Source organism: Salmo salar, chromosome 23, assembly GCF_965601325.2.
Source record: "Salmo salar chromosome 23, fSalSal1, whole genome shotgun sequence".
In the NCBI taxonomy this organism is placed as follows: domain Eukaryota; kingdom Metazoa; phylum Chordata; class Actinopteri; order Salmoniformes; family Salmonidae; genus Salmo; species Salmo salar.
The window spans coordinates 49890995-49916827 of NC_138313.1; the positions used below are offsets into that span (position 1 = coordinate 49890995).

Genomic DNA, 25833 nt, shown 5'->3' on the forward strand with positions numbered 1-25833 from the left:
CAGCTCGGGACAGTCTGGGCAGTCTGGCAGCTCGGGACAGTCTGGACAGTCTGGCAGCTCGGGACAGTCTGGCAGCTCGGGACAGTCTGTGCAGTCTGGCAGCTCGGGACAGTCTGGGCAGTCTGGCAGCTCGGGACAGTCTGGGCAGTCTGGCAGCTCGGGACAGTCTGGGCAGTCTGGCAGCTCGGGACAGTCTGGGCAGTCTGGCAGCTCGGGACAGTCTGGGCAGTCTGACAGCTCGGGACAGTCGGGACAGTCTGGCAGTTCGGGGCAGTCTGGCCACTCCGGCAGTTCGGGGCAGTCTGGCCACTCCGGCAGTTCGGGGCAGTCTGGCCACTCCGGCAGTTCGGGGCAGTCTGGCCACTCCGGCAGTTCGGGGCAGTCTGGCCACTCCGGCAGTTCGGGGCAGTCTGGCCACTCCGGCAGTTCGGGGCAGTCTGGCCACTCCGGCAGTTCTGACGACTGTTGACTGGCGGACAGCTCTGACGACTGTTGACTGGCGGGCAGCTCTGACGACTGTTGACTGGCGGGCAGCTCTGACGACTGTTGACTGGCGGGCAGCTCTGGTGACTGTTGACTGGCGAGGCTGGGTTCACTCACTTGAAGCCTGGTGCGTGGTGCTGGTACTGGGCGTACCAGATTGTGAACACGCACCTCCAGGCTAGTGCGGGGAGCTGGCCTGGGGCTCCATTCTTGCCCCGCAAAACTCCCCTTGTGCCCCCCCCAAAACAATTCTTTGGGCGGCCTCTCGAGTTCCCTAAACTCCTCGTTCCTCTGCTGCTTGGTCCTGGTGAGGTGGGTGGTTCTATCACAAATTATGTCATGGTGTTGTAGAGAGGACCAAAAAGCAGCAGAGTTGTGGATACTCATTTTCTTTTAATTCAAAAAGAAGAGGAGTAAAGCATCCACAGGAAACAAAAACACGACAGCAACAGTTTGCAGGCTTGAAAACGCAGTGCAAAACAACCACCCACAAACCCCAGTGACAAACATACTCCTATATATATATGACTCCCAATCAGGAACAATGATCCCCAGTTGTTCCTGATCAGGAGTCACAAGACACACAGAACAATCAAACACACACACACAAGACTGCCACATCCAGACCCCCAAACTACTACAACAGCTCCATCTGCTGGTCAGGATGTGACAGAAACATAGAAAAAGTGTATATAGAACACATCTACAGCTGATTAGATTTGCTTTAAATTAGAAATTAAAGATCTATAACTCAATGTTACTATGTGGATTTGGTCAGGTTGCCCAATTTTTTTTGGACATATTGCAGAGGTAAGGCAAAAACATATTGTATGTTTCTAGGCTAAAAGATATGAGGTGCTCCGTGTTCCTGCTGGTAGCAGGCCTTAACCTGGATGTGGGGAAATGTCCTGCCTTGGAGTATGGTTGTAGCTATCTCCACCAGACTCCTTGGAAATCAGATGACAGACCTGCATGGATTAGCAAGAGAAAACATGGTACGTGTATTTAGACAATTGTAGTCAAGACAGCTACAGTTTACAACGGAGTATACAGGTTCCAGTACTCTACTAACACTTCACACAACTAATTGTTGTCTAAATTAAAGACCACAATTATTTGAAAAAGATTTTGGTGCTAGGCAGTAATATAAACACGCATACAGTCCAGTAAGTTTACCAAAATCCCCAGTTTTCAAAAATCCTGGATGGAGGATTCCAGATTTCCTGCTTCTTCCTTCCTGATACCGTGAATCTCCCAACTGGGTTTTCAAAGAATGTTGGGAAAGTTACCCGATTTTTGCATCTACCTGGGACAGAACTCACCCACTGTCTGTATAATATAGCGAGCTCCCTAAGTAACAATGAGATGACAACTGGGACCGACCGGCTCTATACGGTCATATGTAGCAACATTTTTAATTGTGTATTTTACATTGAATAAAAGTAGAGACTCAGAGATAGAAAATAGTATATCATACACTACAGTTGAAGAAGAATGGGAAAGTAATTCTGCTTTGAATGTTGATAAACTTGTAACTCCACTTTTGAGGTAATGGGCCGTGAATGTTTTGGTACACCTACTGGAGAGCTCTTCTTTGTCTGCACCCATTCAGTATCGACCCCACCCATCTCTTTAAGGATTCACATGTGAGGACAGGTGTTAACCTCTCTAGGCTAGGCGGGACGAATTCGTCCCACCTACGTAACAGCCACTGCTATCCTGTGGCGCGATTTTCAAAACCTTAAAAATCCTATTACTTCAATTTCTCAAACATATGACTATTTTACAGCCATTTAAAGACAAGACTCTCGTTAATCTAACCACACTGTCCGATTTCAAAAAGGCTTTACAACGAAAGCAAAACATTAGATTATGTCAGCAGAGTACCAAGCCAGAAATAATCAGACACCCATTTTTCAAGCCAGCATATAATGTCACCAAAACCCAGAAGACAGCTAAATGCAGCACTCACCTTTGATGATCTTCATCAGATGACAACCCTAGGACATTATGTTATACAATACATGCATGTTTTGTTCAATCAAGTTCATATTTATATAAAAAACCAGCTTTTTACATTAGCATGTGACGTTCAGAACTAGCATACCCCCCGCAAACTTCCGGGGAATTCGCTAATATTTTACTAAATTACTCACGATAAACGTTCACAAAAAGCATAACAATTATTTTAAGAATTATAGATACAGACCTCCTCTATGCACTCGATATGTCCGATTTTAAAATAGCTTTTTGGTGAAAGCACATTTTGCAATATTCTAAGTACATAGCCCAGGCATCACGGGCTCGCTATTTAGACACCCGGCAAGTTTAGCACTCACCATAATCATATTTACTATTATAAAAGTTTCATTACCTTTTCAAATCAAATTTATTTATATAGCCCTTCGTACATCAGCTGATATTCTCAAAGTGCTGTACAGAAACCCAGCCTAAAACCCCAAACAGCAAGCAAAGCATGTGAAAGAAGCACGGTGGCTAGGAAAAACTCCCTAGGAAAAACTCCCTAGAAAGGCCAAAAACCTAGGAAGAAACCTAGAGAGGAACCAGGCTATGAGGGGTGGCCAGTCCTCTTCTGGCTGTGCAGGGTGGATATTAAAACAGAACATGGTCAAAATGTTAAAATGTTAAAATGTTCATAAATGACCAGCATGGTCAAATAATAATAATCATAGTAGTTGTCGAGGGTGCAACAAGCACGTCCGGTGAACAGGTCAGGGTTCCATAGCCGCAGGCAGAACAGTTGAAACTGGAGCAGCAGCACGGCCAGGTGGACTGGGGACAGCAAGGAGTCATCATACCAGGTAGTCCTGAGGCATGGTCCTAGGGCTCAGGTCCTCCGAGAGAAAGACAGAAAGAGAGAAAGAGAGAATTAGAGAGAGCATATTTAAATACACACAGGACACCGGATAAGACAAGAGAAATACTCCAGATGTAACAGACTGACCCTAGCCCCCCGACACATAAACTACTGCAGCATAAATACTGGAGGCTGAGACAGGAGGGATCAGAAGACACTGTGGCCCCATCCGATGATACCCCCGGACAGGGCCAAACAGGCAGGATATAACCCCACCCACTTTGCCAAAGCACAGCCCCCACACCACTAGAGGGATGTCTCCAACCACCAACTTACCGTCCTAAGACAAGGCCGAGTATAGCCCACAACGATCTCCGCCATGGCACAACCCAAGGGGGGGGGGGGGGCGCCAACCCAGACAGGAAGACCACGTCAGTGACTCAACCCACTCAAGTGACGCACCCCTCCCATGGACGGCATGGAAGAACACCAGTAGGCCAGTGACTCAGCCTCTGTAAAAGGGTTAGAGGCAGAGAATCCCAGTGGAAAGAGGGGAACCGGCAAGGCAGAGACAGCAAGGGCGGTTCGTTGCTCCAGCCTTTCCGTTCACCTTCACACTCCTGGGCCAGACTATACTTAATCATAGGACCTACTGAAGAGATAAGTCTTCAGTAAAGACTTAAAGGTTGAGACTGAGTCTGCGTCTCTCACATTGGTAGGCAGACCATTCCATAAAAATGGAGCTCTATAGGAGAAAGCCCTACCTCCAGCCGTTTGCTTAGAAATTCTAGGGACAATTAGGAGGCCTGCGTCTTGTGACCGTAGCGTACGTGTAGGTATGTACGGCAGGACCAAATCGGAAAGATAGGTAGGAGCAAGCCCATGTAATGCTTTGTAGGTTAGCAGTAAAACCTTGAAATCAGCCCTTGCCTTAACAGGAAGCCAGTGTAGGGAGGCTAACACTGGAGTAATATGATCAAATTTTTTGGTTCTAGTCAGGATTCTAGCAGCCGTATTTAGCACTAACTGAAGTTTATTTAGTGCTTTATCCGGGTAGCCGGAAAGTAGAGCATTGCAGTAGTCCAGCCTAGAAGTAACAAAAGCATGGATTAATTTTTCTGCGTCATTTTTGGACAGAAAATTTCTGATTTTTGCAATGTTACGTAGATGGAAAAAAGCTGTCCTTGAAACAGTCTTGATATGTTCTTCAAAAGAGAGATCAGGGTCCAGAGTAACGCCGAGGTCCTTCACAGTTTTATTTGAGACGACTGTACAACCATCCAGATTAATTGTCAGATTCAACAGAAGATCTCTTTGTTTCTTGGGACCTAGAACAAGCATCTCTGTTTTGTCCGAGTTTAAAAGTAGAAAGTTTGCAGCCATCCACTTCTTTATGTCTGAAACACAGGCTTCTAGCGAGGGCAATTTTGGGGCTTCACCATGTTTCATTGAAATGTACAGCTGTGTGTCGTCTGCATAGCAGTGAAATTTAACATTATGTTTTCGAATGACATCCCCAAGAGGTAAAATATATAGTGAAAACAATAGTGGTCCTAAAACGGAACCTTGAGGAACACCGAAATTTACAATTGATTTGTCAGAGGACAAACCATTCACAGAGACAAACTGATATCTTTCCGACAGATAAGATCTAAACCAGGCCAGAACTTGTCCATGTAGACCAATTTGGGTTTCCAATCTCTCCAAAAGAATGTGGTGATCGATGGTATCAAAAGCGGCACTAAGATCTAGGAGCACGAGGACAGATGCAGAGCCTCGGTCTGACGTCATTAAAAGGTCATTTACCACCTTCACAAGTGCAGTCTCAGTGCTATGATGGGGTCTAAAACCAGACTGAAGCGTTTCGTATACATTGTTTGTCTTCAGGAAGGCAGTCAGTTGCTGTGCAACAGCTTTTTCTAAAATTTTGGAGAGGAATGGAAGATTCGATATAGGCCGATAGTTTTTTATAATTTCTGGATCAAGATTCGGCTTTTTCAAGAGAGGCTTTATTACTGCCACTTTTAGTGAGCTTGGTACACATCCGGTGGATAGAGAGCCGTTTATTATGTTCAACATAGGAGGGCCAAGCACAGGAAGCAGCTCTTTCAGTAGTTTAGTTGGAATAGGGTCCAGTATGCAGCTTGAGGGTTTGGAGGCCATGATTATTTTCATCATTGCGTCAAGAGATATAGTACTAAAACACTTTAGTATCTCCCTTGATCCTAGGTCCTGGCAGAGTTGTGCAGACTCAGGACAATGGAGCTTTGGAGGAATACCCAGATTTAAAGAGGAGTCTGTAATTTGCTTTCTAATGATCATGATCTTTTCCTCAAAGAAGTTCATAAATTTATTACTGCTGAAGTGAAAGCCATCCTCCATTTGCGAAGGCTGCTTTTTAGTTAGCTTTGCGACAGTATCAAAAAGAAATTTCGGATTGTTCTTATTTTCCTCAATTAAGTTGGAAAAATAGGATGATCGAGCAGCAGTAAGGGCTCTTCGATACTGCACGGTACTGTCTTTCCAAGCTAGTCGGAAGACTTCCAGTTTGGTGTGGCGCCATTTCCGTTCCAATTTTCTGGAAGCTTGCTTCAGAGCTCGTGTATTTTCTGTATACCAGGGAGCTAGTTTCTTATGACAGATGTTTTTAGTTTTTAGGGGTGCAACTGCATCTAGGGTATTGCGCAAGGTTAAATTGAGTTCCTCGGTTAGGTGGTTAACTGATTTTTGTCCTCTGACGTCCTTGGGTAGGCAGAGGCAGTCTGGAAGGGCATCAAGGAATCTTTGGGTTGTCTGAGAATTTATAGCACGACTTTTAATGCTCCTTGGTTGGGGTCTGAGCAGATTATTTGTTGCAATTGCAAACGTAATAAAATGGTGGTCCGATAGTCCAGGATTATGAGGAAAAACATTTAGATCCACAACATTTATTCCATGGGACAAAACTAGGTCCAGAGTATGACTGTGGCAGTGAGTAGGTCCAGAGACATGTTGGACAAAACCCACTGAGTCGATGATGGCTCCGAAAGCCTTTTGGAGTGGGTCTGTGGACTTTTCCATGTGAATGTTAAAGTCACCAAAAATTAGAATATTATCTGCTATGACTACAAGATCCGATAGGAATTCAGGGAACTCAGTGAGGAACACTGCATATGGCCCAGGAGGCCTATAAACAGTAGCTATAAAAAGTGAGTGAGTAGGCTGCATAGATTTCATGACTAGAAGCTCAAAAGACGAAAACGTCATTGTTGTTTTTTTTTTTGTAAATTGAAATTTGCTATCGTAAATGTTAGCAACACCTCCGCCTTTGCCGGATGCACGGGGGGTATGGTCACTAATGTAACCTGGGGGTGAGGCCTCATTTAACACAGTAAATTCATCAGGCTTAAGCCATGTTTCAGTCAGGCCAATCACATCAAGATTATTATCAGTGATTAGTTCATTGACTATAACTGCCTTGGAAGTGAGGGATCTAACATTAAGTAACCCAATTTTGAGATGTGAGGTATCACAATCTCTTTCAATAATGGCAGGAATGGAGGAGGTCTTTATACTAGTGAGATTGCTAAAGCGAACACCGCCATTTTTAATTTTGCCCAACCTAGATCGAGGCACAGACACGGTCTCAATGGGGGAAGCTGAGCTGACTACACTGACTGTGCTAGTGGCAGACTCCACTAAGCTGGCAGGCTGGCTAACAGCCTGCTGCCTGGCCTGCACCCTATTTCATTGTGGAGCTAGAGGAGTTAGAGCCCTGTCTATGTTCGTAGATAAGATGAGAGCACCCCTCCAGCTAGGATGGAGTCCGTCACTCCTCAACAGGCCAGGCTTGGTCCTGTTTGTGGGTGAGTCCCAGAAAGAGGGCCAATTATCTACAAATTCTATCTTTTGGGAGGGGCAGAAAACAGTTTTCAACCAGCGATTGAGTTGTGAGACTCTGCTGTAGAGCTCATCACTCCCCCTAACTGGGAGGGGGCCAGAGACAATTAATCGATGCCGACACATCTTTCTAGCTGATTTACACGCTGAAGCTATGTTGCGCTTGGTGACCTCTGACTGTTTCATCCTAACATCGTTGGTGCCGACGTGGATAACAATATCTCTATACTCTCTACACTCGCCAGTTTTAGCTTTAGCCAGCACCGTCTTTAGATTAGCCTTAACGTCGGTAGCCCTGCCCCCTGGTAAACAGTGTATGATCGCTGGATGATTAGTTTTAAGTCTAATACTGCGGGTAATGGAGTCGCCAATGACTAGGGTTTTCAATTTGTCAGAGCTAATGGTGGGAGCCGTCGGCGTCTCAGACCCCACAACGGGAGGAGTAGAGACCAGAGAAGTCTCGGCCTCCGACTCCGACTCGCTTAACCTCTATGTGACCGGCGGGACGAATTCGTCCCACCTACGTAACATCCACTGCCAGCCTGTGGCGCGATTTTCAAAATCTTCAAAATCCTATTACTTCAATTTCTCAAACATATGACTATTTTACAGCCATTTAAAGATAAGACTCTCGTTAATCTAACCACACTGTCCGATTTCAAAAAGGCTTTACAACGAAAGCAAAACATTAGATTATGTCAGCAGAGTACCAAGCCAGAAATAATCAGACACCCATTTTTCAAGCCAGCATATAATGTCACCAAAACCCAGAAGACAGCTAAATGCAGCACTCACCTTTGATGATCTTCATCAGATGACAACCCTAGGACATTATGTTATACAATACATGCATGTTTTGTTCAATCAAGTTCATATTTATATCAAAAACCAGCTTTTTACATTAGCATGTGACGTTCAGAACTAGCATACCCCCCGCAAACTTACGGGGAATTCGCTAACATTTTACTAAATTACTCACGATAAACGTTCACAAAAAGCATAACAATTATTTTATGAATTATAGATACAGAACTCCTCTATGCACTCGATATGTCCGATTTTAAAATAGCTTTTTGGTGAAAGCACATTTTGCAATATTCTAAGTATATAGCCCAGGCATCACGGGCTCGCTATTTAGACACCCGGCAAGTTTAGCACTCACCATAATCATATTTACTATTATAAAAATGTCATTACCTTTTGTTGTCTTCGTCAGAATGCACACCCAGGACGTCTACTTCAATAACAAATGTTGGTTTGGTCCAAAATAATCCATCGTTATATCCGAATAGCGGCGTTTTGTTCGTGCGTTCCAAACACTATCCGAAATAGTAAAGAAGTGTCGCGCGCTTGGCGCAATTCCTGACAATAAAATTCAAAGTATTCAATTGCCGTACGTCGAAGCATGTCAACCGCTGTTTAAAATCAATTTTTACGTCATTTTTCTCGTAGAAAAGCGGTAAAATTCCGACAGGGAATCTCCTTTTCGGCAAACAGAGGAAAAAATCCCAAAGGCGGGGGCGGTCGGGGTCACGCGCATAAGCTAGTGTCTCTTGATGGGCCACTTGAGAAAGGCGATAATGTGTTTCAGCCTGGGGCTGGAATGACGACATTCTCTTTTTTCCCGGGCTATGAGAGCCTATGGACGACGTGGGAAGTGTCACGTTAGAGCAGAGATCCTTAGTAAATGATAGAGATGGCAAAGAAGTTCCAGAAATGGTCAGACAGGCCACTTCCTGTAAAGGAATCTCTCAGGTTTTGACCTGCCATTTGAGTTCTGTTATACTCACAGACACCATTCAAACAGTTTTAGAAAATTTAGGGTGTTTTCTATCCATATGTAATAAGTATATGCATATTCTAGTTACTGAGTAGGAGTGGTAACCAGATTAAATCGGGTATGTTTTTTATCCAGCCGTGTCAATGCTGCCCCCTAGCCCTAACAGGTTAATGGGGAGAACCGGTTGAAAGTTTCTGTCGGCTGAATAAGCGACACCGGTTGAGCATTCCTACAGCGTTTCCCTCCAGAAGCCATGAGAAAGATGTCCGGCTGCGGGGACCGTGCGAGGGGGTTTATACTAACGTTACTATCTGTACTTACTGGTGGCACAGACGCTGTTTCATCCTTTCCTACACTGAAATTACCCTTGCCTAACGATCGCGTCTGAAGCTGGGCTTGCAGCACAGCTATCCTTGCCGTAAGGCGATCGTTCTCCTGTATATTATAAGTACAACGACTGCAATTAGAAGGCATCATGTTAATGTTACTTAGCTTCGGCTGTTTGAAGTCCTGACGAACCATGTCCAGATAAAACCTCCGGGGATGAATGAAAAAAGTTGTGTGAGGAAAAAAGTTGAGTGAGGGAAAAAGTAAAAATATACGGTAATGAAAAAGTAAAAAACCGTCAGGTATCAAAGTAAGATCGGCAACAAAAACGCACAGCAGCGTAAACAAGTCTGCAAGTTGTGACCGGAAACAGGAAGTGTTTGGGTAGGACAACCTTTTGTTGTCTTCGTCAGAATACACACCCAGGACTGCTACTTCAATAACAAATGTTGGTTTGGTCCAAAATAATCCATCGTTATATCCGAATAGCGGCGTTTTGTTCGTGCGTTCCAGACACTATCCGAAATAGTAAAGAAGTGTCACGCGCATGGCGCAATTCGTGACAATAAAATTCTAAGTATTCCATTACCGTACTTCGAAGCATGTCAACCGCTGTTTAAAATCAATTTTTACGACATTTTTCTCGTAGAAAAGCAATAATATTCCGACAGGGAATCTCCTTTTCGGCAAACAGAGGAAAAAATCCCAAAGGCGGGGGCGGTCGGGGTCACGCGCATAAGCTAGTGTCTCTTGATCGGCCACTTGAGAAAGGCGATAATGTGTTTCAGCCTGGGGCTGGAATGACGACATTCTGTTTTTTCCCGGGCTCTGAGCGCCTATGGACGACGTGGGAAGTGTCACGTTAGAGCAGAGATCCTTAGTAAATGATAGAGATGGAAAAGAAGTTCAACAAATGGTCAGACAGGCCACTTCCTGTAAAGGAATCTCTCAGGTTTTGACCTGCCATTTGAGTTCTGTTATACTCACAGACACCATTCAAACAGTTTTAGAAAATGTAGGGTGTTTTCTATCCATATGTAATAAGTATATGCATATTGGTGATCCAAATTAGCATAACTGGTGTATATATGTTTCAACACTAGGAGGTTGGAATAATACTGGAATAATAATACTGGAATAATAATACTGAGAAATTGTGTAAATGATGATAATGCCCTTTGAGGGTAACACCAGATCCCAAATGACTGCATTTCACACATCTGTTCACATTGACATCTTATCTAGTGTTTTTAATACTTATAATTGTGGAGGTGGAGCACAAAATAGGGGTAACATACTTTTAAAGCTCATTTTTAGCATTTTTTTATGAAAGTTAACTGAAGAGGTGAAGTTTGTGTTAAGAAACGTGGTTTGGCGGGTCAAGTTTCAGAGGACTAATGACTCGACCTTTGCCTCCCGAACCCGTTGGGGAGTTGGAGCGATGAGACAAGATTGTAATTGGGGAGAAAATTTTTAAAAAAGACCTCTGGAAATTTCTGCCTGTTTTGGGGTTGAATTTTGAGATGGAGTTTTGGCCTCCAAAATGAATTAATAGACCAATAAGAAAGAGGTTCCCAAGTGAACACCAGATCCCAAATGAGTGCATTTCACAAATTTTATCTGTTCACATTGACATTTTATCAAGTGTTTTTAATTTTGGTGGAGCATAAAATGGGGGTAAGATTATTTTCTAACTAATTTGACAATTTTTTATGAAAGGTAAATGAAAAGGTAAAGTTTCTGTTATAATTCATAATCTAATTCTAATAGTCTGTTTATCAAAACATCATGAACATCCTCTGTTGTCTGTCTAGAAACGGTGCTGTTAAAGATACTGCTTGTGTTTGTCATCATATGTGACTCACCACCTGGATTCGTTCTTACGTAGCAAAATTTGAAATTGTGCTTTTTATATTGCATAAAGGCAGAGACTCAGACCTACAAAATGGTATATCATGCACTGCATTTGAGCAACAATGGGAAAGTAATTCTGCTTTGAAAGTAGATCAACTTGTAAACTCACTTTTGAGAAAATGGCCTTTGAATGTTTTGGTATCTAGTGAAGAGCTCTTTTTGGTCAACACCCATTCAGCATCGTTCAAACCCTCTTACGCTTTAGCCTTACCCATCTCGTTTCATTCTCGGAGCGCACAATTGACGCTCTGGCCGATGATTTATTTACCTATGGATAACATCTGATGGCAACAATTTCATTACGCTTTTTTGCAGACGTTTACTAGCCCCGACCATATTTAACGGTCGTGGTACACATGTCACGTAACGTTAGCTAATGAGCCATCCAGCTAACATTAGCTAGTTAAACAACAATGAACAGTGCCAACAATGCCACAGTGCTGGGAGCTAACCAACCAGGTTCAATGTTAGGCTCTAACTAGAAAAGCAAATGACTCTGGAATACAAATAACGACGTCAGATAGGGATCCAGCCAGCTAACATTAGCTAGCTAGCTAACAGTAGACTTTAGCTTGAGACATATAGCTTGCTAGCTAGGTAAACAATGAACCTAGCTCAGTAAACAAAGTGTAAGTTCACACACGTCACGTAATTTTGGCTTACTAGCCAGCGAAGGTAACGTTAGCTAGTTTAACAACAATTAACAGTGCCAACAATGCCACAGAGCCGGAAGCTAACCAACCAGGTTCAATGTTAGCTTGCAAACATTAGGCTGTAACTAGAAAAGCAAATGGCTCTGGAATACGAATAATGACGTCAGCTAACATTAACTAGCTAGCTAACAGTAGACTTTAGATTAAGACATATAGCTAGCTAGCTAGGTAAACAATGAACCTAGCTCAGTATACAAAGAGTAAGTTCACACACGTCATGTAATGTTAGCTAATGAGCCAGCCAGGTAAAACAATTATTTTATCAATCGGCTCTCCTGTGAAGTCGTGACTTGCGACATATGCCTAGTTTCCTGAATCGGGTCACATATGACTGCATGGGAAGTTTAACCTCTATGGGCTAGGTGGGACGCTAGCGTGCCACCCGTGGTGCACTCCATCAACAGCAGGTGCATTTCAAGAGCGGCAAATTTGAATCCAAATAAATGTCAAAATTCAAATTTTTCAAACATACAACTATTTTACACCCTTTGAAAGATAAACATCTCCTTAATCTAACCACGTTTTACGATTTCAAAAAGGTTTTACGGCGAAAGCATAAATTTAGAGTATGTTAGGACAGTACATTTACAAGAGTTGTGTGTAATGTTTTGTCAAGTCAAAGACAGGGTCACCAAAACCATAAAACCAGCTAAAATGATGCACTAACCTTTTACAATCTCCATCAGATGACACTCCTAGGACATTATGTTAGACAATGCATGCATTTTTAGTTCTATCAAGTTCATATTTATATCCAAAAACAGCGTTTTACTATGGCATTGATGTTGAGGAAATCGTTTCCCTCCAATAACCGGCAGTCAAGTCAGCGTCACAAATTAAATAATTAAAATTAGAAAACATTGGTAAAATATTATATTGTCATTTAAAGAATTATAGATTTACATCTCTTGAACGCAATCAACTTGCCAGATTTAAAAATAACCTTACTGGGAAATCACACTTTGCAATAATCTGAGCACTGCGCCCAGAAAAATATGCGTTGCGATACAGACTAGACGTCATGTTGGGGAGATCTAAAATCGAAAATACTATGTAAATAATCCATTACCTTTGATTCTCTTCATCAGATGTCACTTCCAGGTATCACAGGTCCATAACGAATGTAGTTTTGTTCAAAAAAGCTCATCATTTATGTCCAAAAATCTCCGTCTTGTTAGCACATGATCTAAGCCAGCCGGACTTCTCGTCATGAACGAGGGGAAAAAATATATTTCCGTTCGTTCAAACATGTCAAACGTTGTATAGCATAAATCATTAGGGCCTTTTTTAACCTGTTAGGGCTAGGGGGCAGCATTGACACGGCTGGATAAAAAACATACCCGATTTAATCTGGTTACCACTCCTACTCAGTAACTAGAATATGCATATACTTATTACATATGGATAGAAAACACCCTAAATTTTCTAAAACTGTTTGAATGGTGTCTGTGAGTATAACAGAACTCAAATGGCAGGTCAAAACCTGAGAGATTCCTTTACAGGAAGTGGCCTGTCTGACCATTTCTGGAACTTCTTTGCCATCTCTATCATTTACTAAGGATCTCTGCTCTAACGTGACACTTCCCACGTCGTCCATAGGCTCTCATAGCCCGGGAAAAAACAGAATGTCGTCATTCCAGCCCCAGGCTGAAACACATTATCGCCTTTCTCAAGTGGCCCATCAAGAGACACTAGCTTATGCGCGTGACCCCGACCGCCCCCGCCTTTGGGATTTTTTCCTCTGTTTGCCGAAAAGGAGATTCCCTGTCGGAATTTTACCGCTTTTCTACGAGAAAAATGACGTAAAAATTGATTTTAAACAGCGGTTGACATGCTTCGACGTACGGCAATTGAATACTTTGAATTTTATTGTCAGGAATTGCGCCAAGCGCGCGACACTTCTTTACTATTTCGGATAGTGTCTGGAACGCACGAACAAAACGCCGCTATTCGGATATAACGATGGATTATTTTGGACCAAACCAACATTTGTTATTGAAGTAGACGTCCTGGGTGTGCATTCTGACGAAGACAACAAAAGGTAATGACATTTTTATAATAGTAAATATGATTATGGTGAGTGCTAAACTTGCCGGGTGTCTAAATAGCGAGCCCGTGATGCCTGGGCTATATACTTAGAATATTGCAAAATGTGCTTTCACCAAAAAGCTATTTTAAAATCGGACATATCGAGTGCATAGAGGAGGTCTGTATCTATAATTCTTAAAATAATTGTTATGCTTTTTGTGAACGTTTATCGTGAGTAATTTAGTAAAATGTTAGCGAATTCCCCGTAAGTTTGCGGGGGGTATGCTAGTTCTGAACGTCACATGCTAATGTAAAAAGCTGGTTTTTGATATAAATATGAACTTGATTGAACAAAACATGCATGTATTGTATAACATAATGTCCTAGGGTTGTCATCTGATGAAGATCATCAAAGGTGAGTGCTGCATTTAGCTGTCTTCTGGGTTTTGGTGACATTATATGCTGGCTTGAAAAATGGGTGTCTGATTATTTCTGGCTTGGTACTCTGCTGACATAATCTAATGTTTTGCTTTCGTTGTAAAGCCTTTTTGAAATCGGACAGTGTGGTTAGATTAACGAGAGTCTTATCTTTAAATGGCTGTAAAATAGTCATATGTTTGAGAAATTGAAGTAATAGGATTTTGAAGATTTTGAAAATCGCGCCACAGGCTGGCAGTGGATGTTACGTAGGTGGGACGAATTCGTCCCGCCGGTCACATAGAGGTTAACCAGAACATGAATAATATTCAAGGTGGACGAATGCATACTCTTTTATAACGTATTGGAACGAGGGTACCCAACATGAACTCGCGCGCCAGGTGTCTAATGGGACATCATCGTTCCATGGCTCTTGTTCGGTCAGATCTCCCTCCAGAAGACTCAAAACACTTTGTAAAGGCTGGTGACATCTAGTGGAAGCAATAGGAAGTGCCAAAATATTCCTCAGCCCCTGTGTTTTTCAATGGGATAGGTTTAAAGTCAATACAACACATCAGGTATCCACTTCCTGTCAGAAAATGTCTCAGGGTTTTGCCTGCCAAATGAGTTCTGTTATACTCACAGACACCATTCAAACAGTTTTAGAAACTTTAGAGTGTTTTCTATCCATATATAATAAGTATATGCATATTCTAGTTACTGGGTAGGATTAGTAACCAGATTAAATCGGGTACATTTCTTTTATCCAGACGTGCAAATGCTGCCCCCTAGCCCTAACAGGTTAAGTTTCCCTGCATTAAATTCCCTGGCTACTAGGAGCGCTGCCTCTGGGTGAGCATTTTCTTGTTTGCTTATGGATTAATACAGCTCATTCAATGCTGGCTTAGTGCCAGCCTCTGACTGTGGTGGTATGTAAACAGCTTCAAAGAATACAGATGAAAACTCTCTGGGTAGATAGTTTGGTCTACAGCTTATTATGAGAAACTCTACCTCAGGCTTGAGACTTCCTTAGATATTGTGCACCAGCTGTTGTTTACAAAAATACATAGACCGCTGCCCCTTGTCTTACCAGACACCGCTATTGTATACTGCCGGTACAGCGTGTAACCAGCGAGTTGTACGTTGATGTTGTCGTCGTTCAGCCACGACTCCGTGAAGCATAAGATATTGCAGTCGTGAAAGTCGTGAAAGGAAAAAGAGGATTCTGCTAGTCCGTGGTGAGAAATCGCAGTCCTGATGTCTAGAAGTTATTTTTGGTCATGAGAGATGGTAGTGGCAACATCATGTACAAAATAAGTCAAATAATAAGTTACAATTAACACAAGTAAGCGAACAAAAAACACAATTAGCCCGCTCATTTCAAACTTCAGTTTTATGTCCCTGTATAAAAATAGCAGAAAAGTTTCAATTATTGAGTGACAGGTTGGCGCCCAAAAATATTTAGATTTTCTGCACTGTGTCGTTGTGTATAGACAGCCTGGTCTCATAGACTAGATGTACTGTGTCATGTAGACAGCCTGGTCTCATAGACTAGGGGAGACACTCAAGTTTTTTAGTACTATATCTCTTGACACATTGTTGAAAATAATCATGGCCTCTAAACCTTCAAGCTGCATACTGGACCCTATTCCAACTAAACTACTGAAAGAGCTGCTTCCTGTGCTTGGCCCTCCTATGTTGAACATAATCAAATCAAATGTATTTATAATTCCCTTCTTACATCTGCTGATAACTCAAAGTGCTGTACAGAAACCCCAAACAGCAAGCAATGCAGGTGTCATGACGTTGCCCTCTTTGGGTACAGTGAGCACAGTTGACACCCTCCCCCTGCACCTCCCCCTGCACTTCTTCACCATCTCCCTTTGTCTCCTACACCCAGGCTGCTGTGGTCAGAAGGGGTCATAAATTCCTAAGAAAATGTCCTGCCTCATGGCCACAGTATAAAGAGACAGAGGGAACAAAGGATTCTTCCACCTCACAGAATTGGAGAACCGAACAACATTTATGTTCTGGAGAAGGTATAAAAGATCGGTGAAGAATCCAGCTATGAACTGGTCCGTTTGGTACAATTTTGTGAAACTCTTGAGAGACAATACGGCCATATTACCATAATTATGTTTATATACTAGCCTCAGCTATGAGACTTACATCTAAATGGTTGTATAAAATGAATGAATAAGGTTAGAACTGTTTGTGATATTGTGCAATGTGATTTTGGACTGCTAGTGAAGGAAACTCCAATTCCCTTTGGAGTCTTAACTAACTCATCGGCACGCCCCCAGGGACACCGACAGGACCTGGCGTCATGTGACAGCCTTTTCTACGTTCAGTATATAAACCCCCACCCAGGGTTTCTTTCCTTAGACCAGGCCTCCACTCCATTACGAGTTGGCTAATAGGTTTGACCATGCATCTGTTGTGTCTTTGGCTAATTGGTAATTCATTTCACCTGATTCGCTAATCATGTAAATGTAATTAACTAGAAAGTCAGGACACCACGGAAGAGTGTTTATAGAGCCGTTATCTTCCAAAAAACTTTGTAATATTTCACATCGATAGCCGTCAATATTAATCATCTTATTTTCAGTCTCATAATGAAAGTTGTAAATTCTTGGTTATCTTCACGAACCCTGGCTAACAAGTTGAATCAGCAATACAAAATTGGGTTTAATTATTTATTTACTAAATACCTAACTAATCACACAGAATTACATATACCCAGAATACAAATTATGTCATACAGAAAACGACCCTGGTGGACGGAGCCGACATGGCGACTTGTTACACAAAGAATGGGGGTTGGGCTTGAATGAAAGAGCGGGAAGACTTAGGAACACAGAAACAGCTTTGCTATGCCATCGTAAATACATTATCTTATGCATTCTAAATTACCGCCCATTTGGAAAAGGAAAATGCAATAAATATTTACTCTGACCTGCGCTTCGGAGGGTTGGTCGTAGATGCTGCCCGGGTTGGCCAACAGATCTTCCTGTCCTCGGAAGAATGTCAATGGTGGTAAAGTGGATACGTGGTGCTATCTTCGTCTGTGGTAGACTGAATACGTCGTCCGTCCTTTCCTAGCCCACGTCTACAGCGGCTAGGAAGTATCACCTCTGTAGTGAATAAGCTCAAAGTTCATACCATTCGCCATCAAAGCTCACGCCGAGGTTGGCTTAGTTCTGTTCTTGACATGTGTGTCCTTCTAACGCAGAGGCTGCAGACCTCACGTAGTGGATCTCGGTTACATTGTGTCATTGTCTTATATAGTGGCGAGGGGAGAAGGATGTGTTTCAAGGTTTATTACCCCTGTCTCTTCACAGGGGCGGGCCACTGATCAAGCAGGGCACTTTTCTTATGAAAACCCAATTCTCTCAATTGGAAGCTAAAATTACATTTAATCTCCTAACAAACAATTTCAATATCAAACATTTCAATTGCATAACAATTCCATGTGACTCTGATAACTAGAGGGTGTATACTTTCACAGGTACAGTTTATGTCATCCTGTCATCAGTCATAATGTCTCAGATGACAACCGAACTGACATCCATACTCATTAAGTTCCAAAGCATATTTCCAACTGGTTTTATTACCAAAATATGGTTCCTTTTCCCCATTTGTTTGATGTTCCCAGACTCTATATTTAACACAGGCTATTCAACAGTCCTTCAGTAGGGTCAGAAAGAGAGGTGAAGGGAGAAAGGTATTTATAAACTTTACCCACAGGCCAACGTAAACTTTACCCACAGGCCAACGTCATGACACATCCCTCTACTGAACTTTTTAACCATACCACGTGGTTAAACTATTAGACTATCGATACAGAATAAGAACAAGTCTTTGATATTAATTACTAGTCTGCAGCTAGGAATTCGGTGTCTTTGAACGCGACGATCGACGAAGCAACCGTCCTATAATGACATGAACGAATGTCGTTTTGAAAGATCCATTCTAACCAAGAGAGAGAGAGAGAGAAAGAACTCTCCAACAGAACGACCTTTCCAACGAAGATCCCGACGACACACTGAGCGTAAATATATATATTGATTGCAATTGTTCCCGAATGAGTGAGCGTGCAAAGGATTAGCATTTCAATTGTTAATATTTATCAACTCTGTAGTGTCTTCTCAGCTGACCCCCAACCCCCCTTTTGTTTAACCTCTCTAGGCTAGGCGGGACGAATTCGTCCCACCTACGCGATTTTCAAAACCTTAAAAATCCTATTACTTCAATTTCTCAAACATATGACTATTTTACAGCCATTTAAAGACAAGACTCTCGTTAATCTAACCACACTGTCCGATTTCAAAAAGGCTTTACAACGAAAGCAAAACATTAGATTATGTCAGCAGAGTAGCAAGGCAGAAATAATCAGACACCCATTTTTCAAGCCAGCATATAATGTCACCAAAACCCAGAAGACAGCTAAATGCAGCACTCACCTTTGATGATCTTCATCAGATGACAACCCTAGGACATTATGTTATACAATACATGCATGTTTTGTTCAATCAAGTTCATATTTATATCAAAAACCAGCTTTTTACATTAGCATGTGACGTTCAGAACTAGCATACCCCCCGCAAACTTCCGGGGAATTCGCTAACATTTTACTAAATTACTCACGATAAACGTTCACAAAAAGCATAACAATTATTTTAAGAATTATAGATACAGACCTCCTCTATGCACTCGATATGTCCGATTTTAAAATAGCTTTTTGGTGAAAGCACATTTTGCAATATTCTAAGTACATAGCCCAGGCATCACGGGCTCGCTATTTAGACACCCGGCAAGTTTAGCACTCACCATAATCATATTTACTATTATAAAAGTTTGACTACCTTTTGTTGTCTTCGTCAGAATGCACACCCAGGACTGCTACTTCAATAACAAATGTTGGTTTGGTCCAAAATAATCCATCGTTATATCCGAATAGCGGCGTTTTGTTCGTGCGTTCCAGACACTATCCGAAATAGTAAAGAAGTGTCGCGCGCATGGCGCAATTCGTGACAATAAAATTCTAAGTATTCCATTACTGTACTTCGAAGCATGTCAACCGCTGTTTAAAATCAATTTTTACGACAGTTTTCTCGTAGAAAAGCGATAATATTCCGACAGGGAATCTCCTTTTCGGCAAACAGAGGAAACAATCCCAAAGGCGGGGGCGGTCGGGGTCACGCGCATAAGCCAGTGTCCCTTGATCGGCCACTTGAGAAAGGCGATAATGTGTTTCAGCCTTGGGCTGGAATGACGACATTCAGTTTTTTCCCGGGCTCTGAGCGCCTATGGACGACGTGGGAAGTGTCACGTTAGAGCAGAGATCCTTAGTAAATGATAGAGATGGAAAAGAAGTTCAAGAAATGGTCAGACAGGCCACTTCCAGTAAAGGAATCTCTCAGGTTTTGACCTGCCATTTGAGTTCTGTTATACTCACAGACACCATTCAAACAGTTTTAGAAAATTTAGGGTGTTTTCTATCCATATGTAATAAGTATAGGCATATTCTAGTTACTGGGTAGGAGTGGTAACCAGATTAAATCGGGTATGTTTTTTATCCAGCCGTGTCAATACTGCCCCCAATCGCGGTGTCCGATTTTAAAATAGCTTTTCGGTGAAAGCACATTTTGCAATATTCTGAGTAGTTAGCCCGGCTATCACAGGCTAGCTATTTTGACACCCACCAAGTTTGGTACTCACCAAACTCAGATTTACTATAAGAAAAATTGGATTACCTTTGCTGTTCTTCGTCAGAATGCACTCCCAGGACTTCTACTTCAACAACAAATGTTGGTTTGGTTCCAAATAATCCATAGTTATATCCAAATAGCGGTGTTTTGTTCGTGACTTCAAGACACTATCCGAAGGGTAACGAAGGGTGATGCGCTGACGCTTATCGTGACAAAAAAATTCTAAATATTCCATTACCGTACTTCGAAGCATGTCAAACGCTGTTTAAAATCAATTTTTATTTGATTTTTCTCGTAAAAAAGCGATAATATTCCGACCGGGAGACGTCCTTTCCGTTCAAAGACTCAAAATCTAAAATGGACTCTTCATGTGCACCCGCACGCCAGTCTCATTGTTCTCAGATCGACCACTTACCAAATGCGCTACTGTTTTTCAGCCAGTAACTGCAGAGTCATCATTCAACGTTCTGGCGCCTTCTGAGAGCCTAGGGGAGCCTTAGAAAGTGTCACGTTACAGCAGAGATCCTTTGTTTTGGATAGAGATGACAAAGAAGTCCAAGAAATGGTCAGACAGGGTACTTCCTGTACAGAATCTTCTCAGGTTTTGGCCTGCCATTTGAGTTCTGTTATACTCACAGACACCATTCAAACAGTTTTAGAACCTTTGGAGTGTTTTCTATCCAAAGCTACTAATTATATGCATATTCTAGTTTCTGGGCAGGAGTAATAACCAGATTAAATCGGGTATGTTTTTTTATCCGGCCTTGAAAATACTGCCCCCTATCCATAACAGGTTTTAAGGCAAAGGCTGATTTCAAGGTTTTACTGCTAACCTACAAAGCATTACATGGGCTTGCTCCTACCTATCTTTCCGATTTGGTCCTGCCGTACTGTTACGCACGCCTCTTGGAAGAGGGAACGCAACGCCCTGCTACAACTCAACTCCCCGTGGAGGGAAAGAGGTATGGGATTGTAGGTGCAGGTAAGGATGACAGAGGCAGAGATTAGTGCCGTTTACAGGGGATTTATTTCCTTCACACGGTAATTTGGGGAAAAGGGGCTGGACGGAACCAAAGCAAAGAAAGTAAAAAATAAAGAGCCCCTTCTCCTACCTTACCTACCTACCCACTACTTACGTAACTCGGACCACCTGGCGCACTAACCAAAATACAGGGGATGGTCCGCCCAGGTCTTACCTAGTATGCATAGACATAGTAAATACTACGGGTATATGTATGCCCGCAGGCCTCTTGCCTTAGCAATCCCAAGGTGCCTTTCCCTTCCCCCCTGGGAACAAATGAAACAGAATAATACAAACATACACTGACCAATTTCACTGTTTTTGGTTACAGTAACAATCGTCAGCAGGACCGGCTACAAAATACTTTACAAAAATTCATAAAGACCATCAATGAAACACAGGACATACCAAGAAGCTCTCTCCTAACAAAGGAACACTGTCATTTAACCTCTCTGGGCTAGGCGGGACGAATTCGTCCCACCTACGTAACAGCCACTGGCAGCCTGTGGCACGATTTTCAAAACCTTAAAAATCCTATTACTTCAATTTCTCAAACATATGACTATTTTACAGCTATTTAAAGACAAGACTCTCGTTAATCTAACCACACTGTCCGATTTCAAAAAGGCTTTACAACGAAAGCAAAACATTAGATTATGTCAGCAGAGTACCAAGCCAGAAATAATCAGACACCCATTTTTCAAGACAGCATATAATGTCACCAAAACCCAGAAGACAGCTAAATGCAGCACTCACCTTTGATGATCTTCATCAGATGACAACCCTAGGACATTATGTTATACAATACATGCATGTTTTGTTCAATCAAGTTCATATTTATATCAAAAACCAGCTTTTTACATTAGCATGTGACGTTCAGAACTAGCATACCCCCCGCAAACTTCCGGGGAATTCGCAAAAATTTTACTAAATTACTCACGATAAACGTTCACAAAAAGCATAACAATTGTTTTAAGAATTATAGATACAGACCTCCTCTATGCACTCGATATGTCCGATTTTAAAATAGCTTTTTGGTGAAAGCACATTTTGCAATATTCTAAGTACATAGCCCAGGCATCACGGGCTCGCTATTTAGACACCCGGCAAGTTTAGCACTCACCATAATCATATTTACTATTATAAAATTTTGATTACCTTTTGTTGTCTTCGTCAGAATGCACACCCAGGACTGCTACTTCAATAACAAATGTTGGTTTGGTCCAAAATAATCCATCGTTATATCCGAATAGCGGCGTTTTGTTCGTGCGTTCCAGACACTATACGAAATAGTAAAGAAGTGTCGCGCGCATGGCGCAATTCGTGACAATAAAATTCTAAATATTCCATTACCGTACTTCGAAGCATGTCAACCGCTGTTTAAAATCAATTTTTACGACATTTTTCTCGTAAAAAAGCGATAATATTCCGACAGGGAATCTCCTTTTCGGCAAACAGAGGAAAAAATCCCAAAGGCGGGGGCGGTCGGGTCACGAGCATAAGCCCAGTGTCCCTTGATCGGCCACTTGAGAAAGGCGATAATGTGTTTCAGCCTGGGGCTGGAATGACGACATTCTGTTTTTTCCCGGGCTCTGAGCGCCTATGGACGACGTGGGAAGTGTCACGTTAGAGCAGAGATCCTTAGTAAATGATAGAGATGGAAAAGAAGTTCAAGAAATGGTCAGACAGGCCACTTCCTGTAAAGGAATCTCTCAGGTTTTGACCTGCCATTTGAGTTCTGTTATACTCACAGACACCATTCAAACAGTTTTAGAAAATGCAGGGTGTTTTCTATCCATATGTAATAAGTATATGCATATTCTAGTTACTGGGTAGGAGTGGTAACCAGATTAAATCGGGTATGTTTTTTATCCAGCCGTGTCAATACTGCCCCCTATCCTAAACAGGTTAAAGCTGCCTAAGGAGTCGGTAATTGCAGACAGCTGTATCTCCTAACGAGAGGGCGGGGTCAGAGCTCCAATCTGCAATGGGGCCGACCAATCAGCTGCTTAGAATTTCAGAAAGCCATCCTGAAACACACACATACAAAGAACCTGGGGAACGTAACACGTACATACCTACACGTACGCTACGGTCACAAGACGCAGGCCTCCTTACTGTCCCTAGAATTTCTAAGCAAACAGCTACAGGCAGGGCTTTCTCCTGTAGAGCTCAATTTTTATGGAATGGTCTGCCTATCCATGTGAGAGACGCAGACTCGGTCTCGACTCGGTCTTTATTAAAGACTCATTTCTTCAGTAGGTCCTATGATTGATTGTAGTCTGGCCCAGGAGTGTGAAGATGAACGGAAAGGCACTGGAGCAACAAACCGCCCTTCCTGTCTCTGCCTGGCCGGCTCCCCTCTCTCCACTGGGATTCTCTGCCTCTAACCCTATTACAGGGGCTGAGTCACTGGCTTACTGGTGCTCTTCCATGCCGTCCCTAGGAGGGTTGCGTCACTTGAGTGGGTTGAGTCACTGACGTGATCTTCCTGTCCGGGTTGGCAACCCCTCTTGGGTTGTACCGTGGTGGAGATCTTTGTGGGCTATACTCGGCCTTGTCTAAGGATGGTAAGTTGGTGGTTGAAGCTATCCCTCTAGGGGTGTGGGGGCTGTGCTTTGACAAAGTGGGTGGGATTATATCCTGCCAGTTTGGCACTGTCCGGGGGCCCTGTCCGGGGCCACAGTGTCTCCCGACCCCTCCTGTCTCAGCCTCCAGTATTTATGCATTAGTTTATGTGTCGGGGGGCTTGGGTCAGTCTGTTATATCTGGAGTATTTCTCCTGTCTTATCCGGTGCCCTGTGTGAATTTATGTATGCTCTCTCTAATACTCTAATTCTCTCTTTTTCTCTCTTTCTTTCTCTCTTTCTCTCTTTCTTTCTTTCTCTCTCTCAGAGGACCTTCCTAGCCACCGTGCTTCTAGAGTTTTTCCTAGCCACCGTGCTTCTGCACCTGCATTGCTTGCTGTTTGGAATTTTAGGCTGGGTTTCTGTACAGCACTTTGTGACATCAGCTGATGTAAGAATGGCTTTATAAATACATTTGATTTGATTTGATTTAGATGTACTGTGTATAGACAGACTGGTCTCATAGACTAGATGTACTGTGTCACTGTGTGTAGACAGCCTGGTCTCATAGACTAGATGCACTGTGTCACTGTGTATAGACAGCCTGGTCTCATAGTAAATGTAAATCCAGGACACTCAGATTAGTATGATATGTTATGTTTGTATGGTTACATAAGACAGAAGGTTACTTAATAAAGGTGCAATATGCAGAAATTGCTCCGCCATTTACTGGTTGCTAAAATTCTAATGGTAAGCCTAATTTCAGTTTGTGACAAAACAAGCAGTAATTGTGTAGAGAATCATTATACCATATGAACCCGCTGTGAAATATATTTTCCATAACAAAAAATATTGTATTTTCATCTTTTCGAAGATGGTGTACAAAACCGACAGTAAGATGCAGAAACGAAACTTAAGAACGGGAAACATAAAAATAGTGCATATAGAACACATCTACAGCTGATTAGACTTGCTTTAAATTAGAAATTAAAGATCTAAAACTCAATGTTTCTATGTGGATTTGTTCTGGCACCCCAAAAGTTTACATATGTCTGGTTGGTAAGGCAAAAACATATTGTATGTTTCTAGGCTAAAAGATATGAGGTGCTCTGTGTTCCTGCTGGTAGCAGGCCTTACCTAGATGCGGGGAAATGTCATGCCTTGGAGTATGGTTGTATCTATCTTGGAAGTCAGATGACAAACCTGCATGGATTAGCAGGAGAAAACATTGTACCTGTATTCAGACAATTGTAGTCAAGACAGCTTCAGTTTACACCGGAATATACAGGTTCCAGGACTCTACTAACACTTCACACAACTAATTGTATTCTAAATTAAATGCAGAGATAATGATCCATCAGGGCCCGCTCATTCCACCCCGACCCCGCGGCAAGAGTCCTGAACTCCAGGGCAAAGTCCTGAGCGCTCCTCGTCCCCTGTCTTAAGTGAAACAACCGCTCACCCGCCGCCTTGCCCTCCGGGGGATGATCGAATACCGCCCGGAAGCGGCGGGTGAACTCCGGGTAGTCACCCCGAGCCGAGTCTGGGCCATCCCAAACTGCGTTGGCCCATTCCAGGGCTCTACCCGTAAGACAAGAGACGAGGACGCTCACCTTTTCTTCGTCGGAGGGAGAGGGGCGAACGGTCGCCAGGGAGAGTTCAACCTGTATCAAAAACCCCTCACATCCCGCAGCTGTCCCGTCAAACTCTCTCGGTGGCGCAATCTGGATGCCGCTCGCACCCGCTTCAGGGGGGGGGTCGGTAGGGGCGCCGGCTGAGGAACCGGAGCTGGTCCGGTGGGTGAAGCCCCTCTCTCCCAGTTCTCCAATCTGGCCAGCACTTGGTCCATCGCCGAGCCCAGGCGGTGGAGGAGGTTGGCGTGATCTGACACCTGTTCTGCCACTGACGGTGCTTCCGCTCCTGCTGACTCCATAATTTTAGAGGTGCGGGATTCTGTCACGGTTCCTTAAGGCAGGAGGAAAGGGCAGAGTCAAACGCAGGAGACGTAGTCCAGTAGTGTCGTAGAATGATATATTTATTGCACCGAAAAAAACCATTCGGCGTAACACAAGGGCATAGGGTGCGCCCAGAGACCACACGGGAACACAGTAAACCCTGAGAAAACAAAAACACGCATGGGGCGCAGCCCGGCAAATGCAATATTCATCCAGCGAG

The 25833-nt window shown here is 42.9% G+C and overlaps 1 protein-coding gene across 1 annotated transcript in view; it reads right to left on the minus strand.

The window, feature by feature from the left end:
* Nucleotides 1-25591, minus strand: part of LOC123729839 (uncharacterized) — a 59452-nt gene extending 33861 nt beyond the window's left edge. Inside the window, exon 1 of the mRNA XM_082968265.1 lies at nucleotides 25336-25591. Coding sequence (XP_082824391.1) covers nucleotides 25336-25591 — 256 coding nt within the window. The remainder of the gene's footprint in view (nucleotides 1-25335) is intronic.
* Nucleotides 25592-25833: the final 242 nt, after the last annotated feature.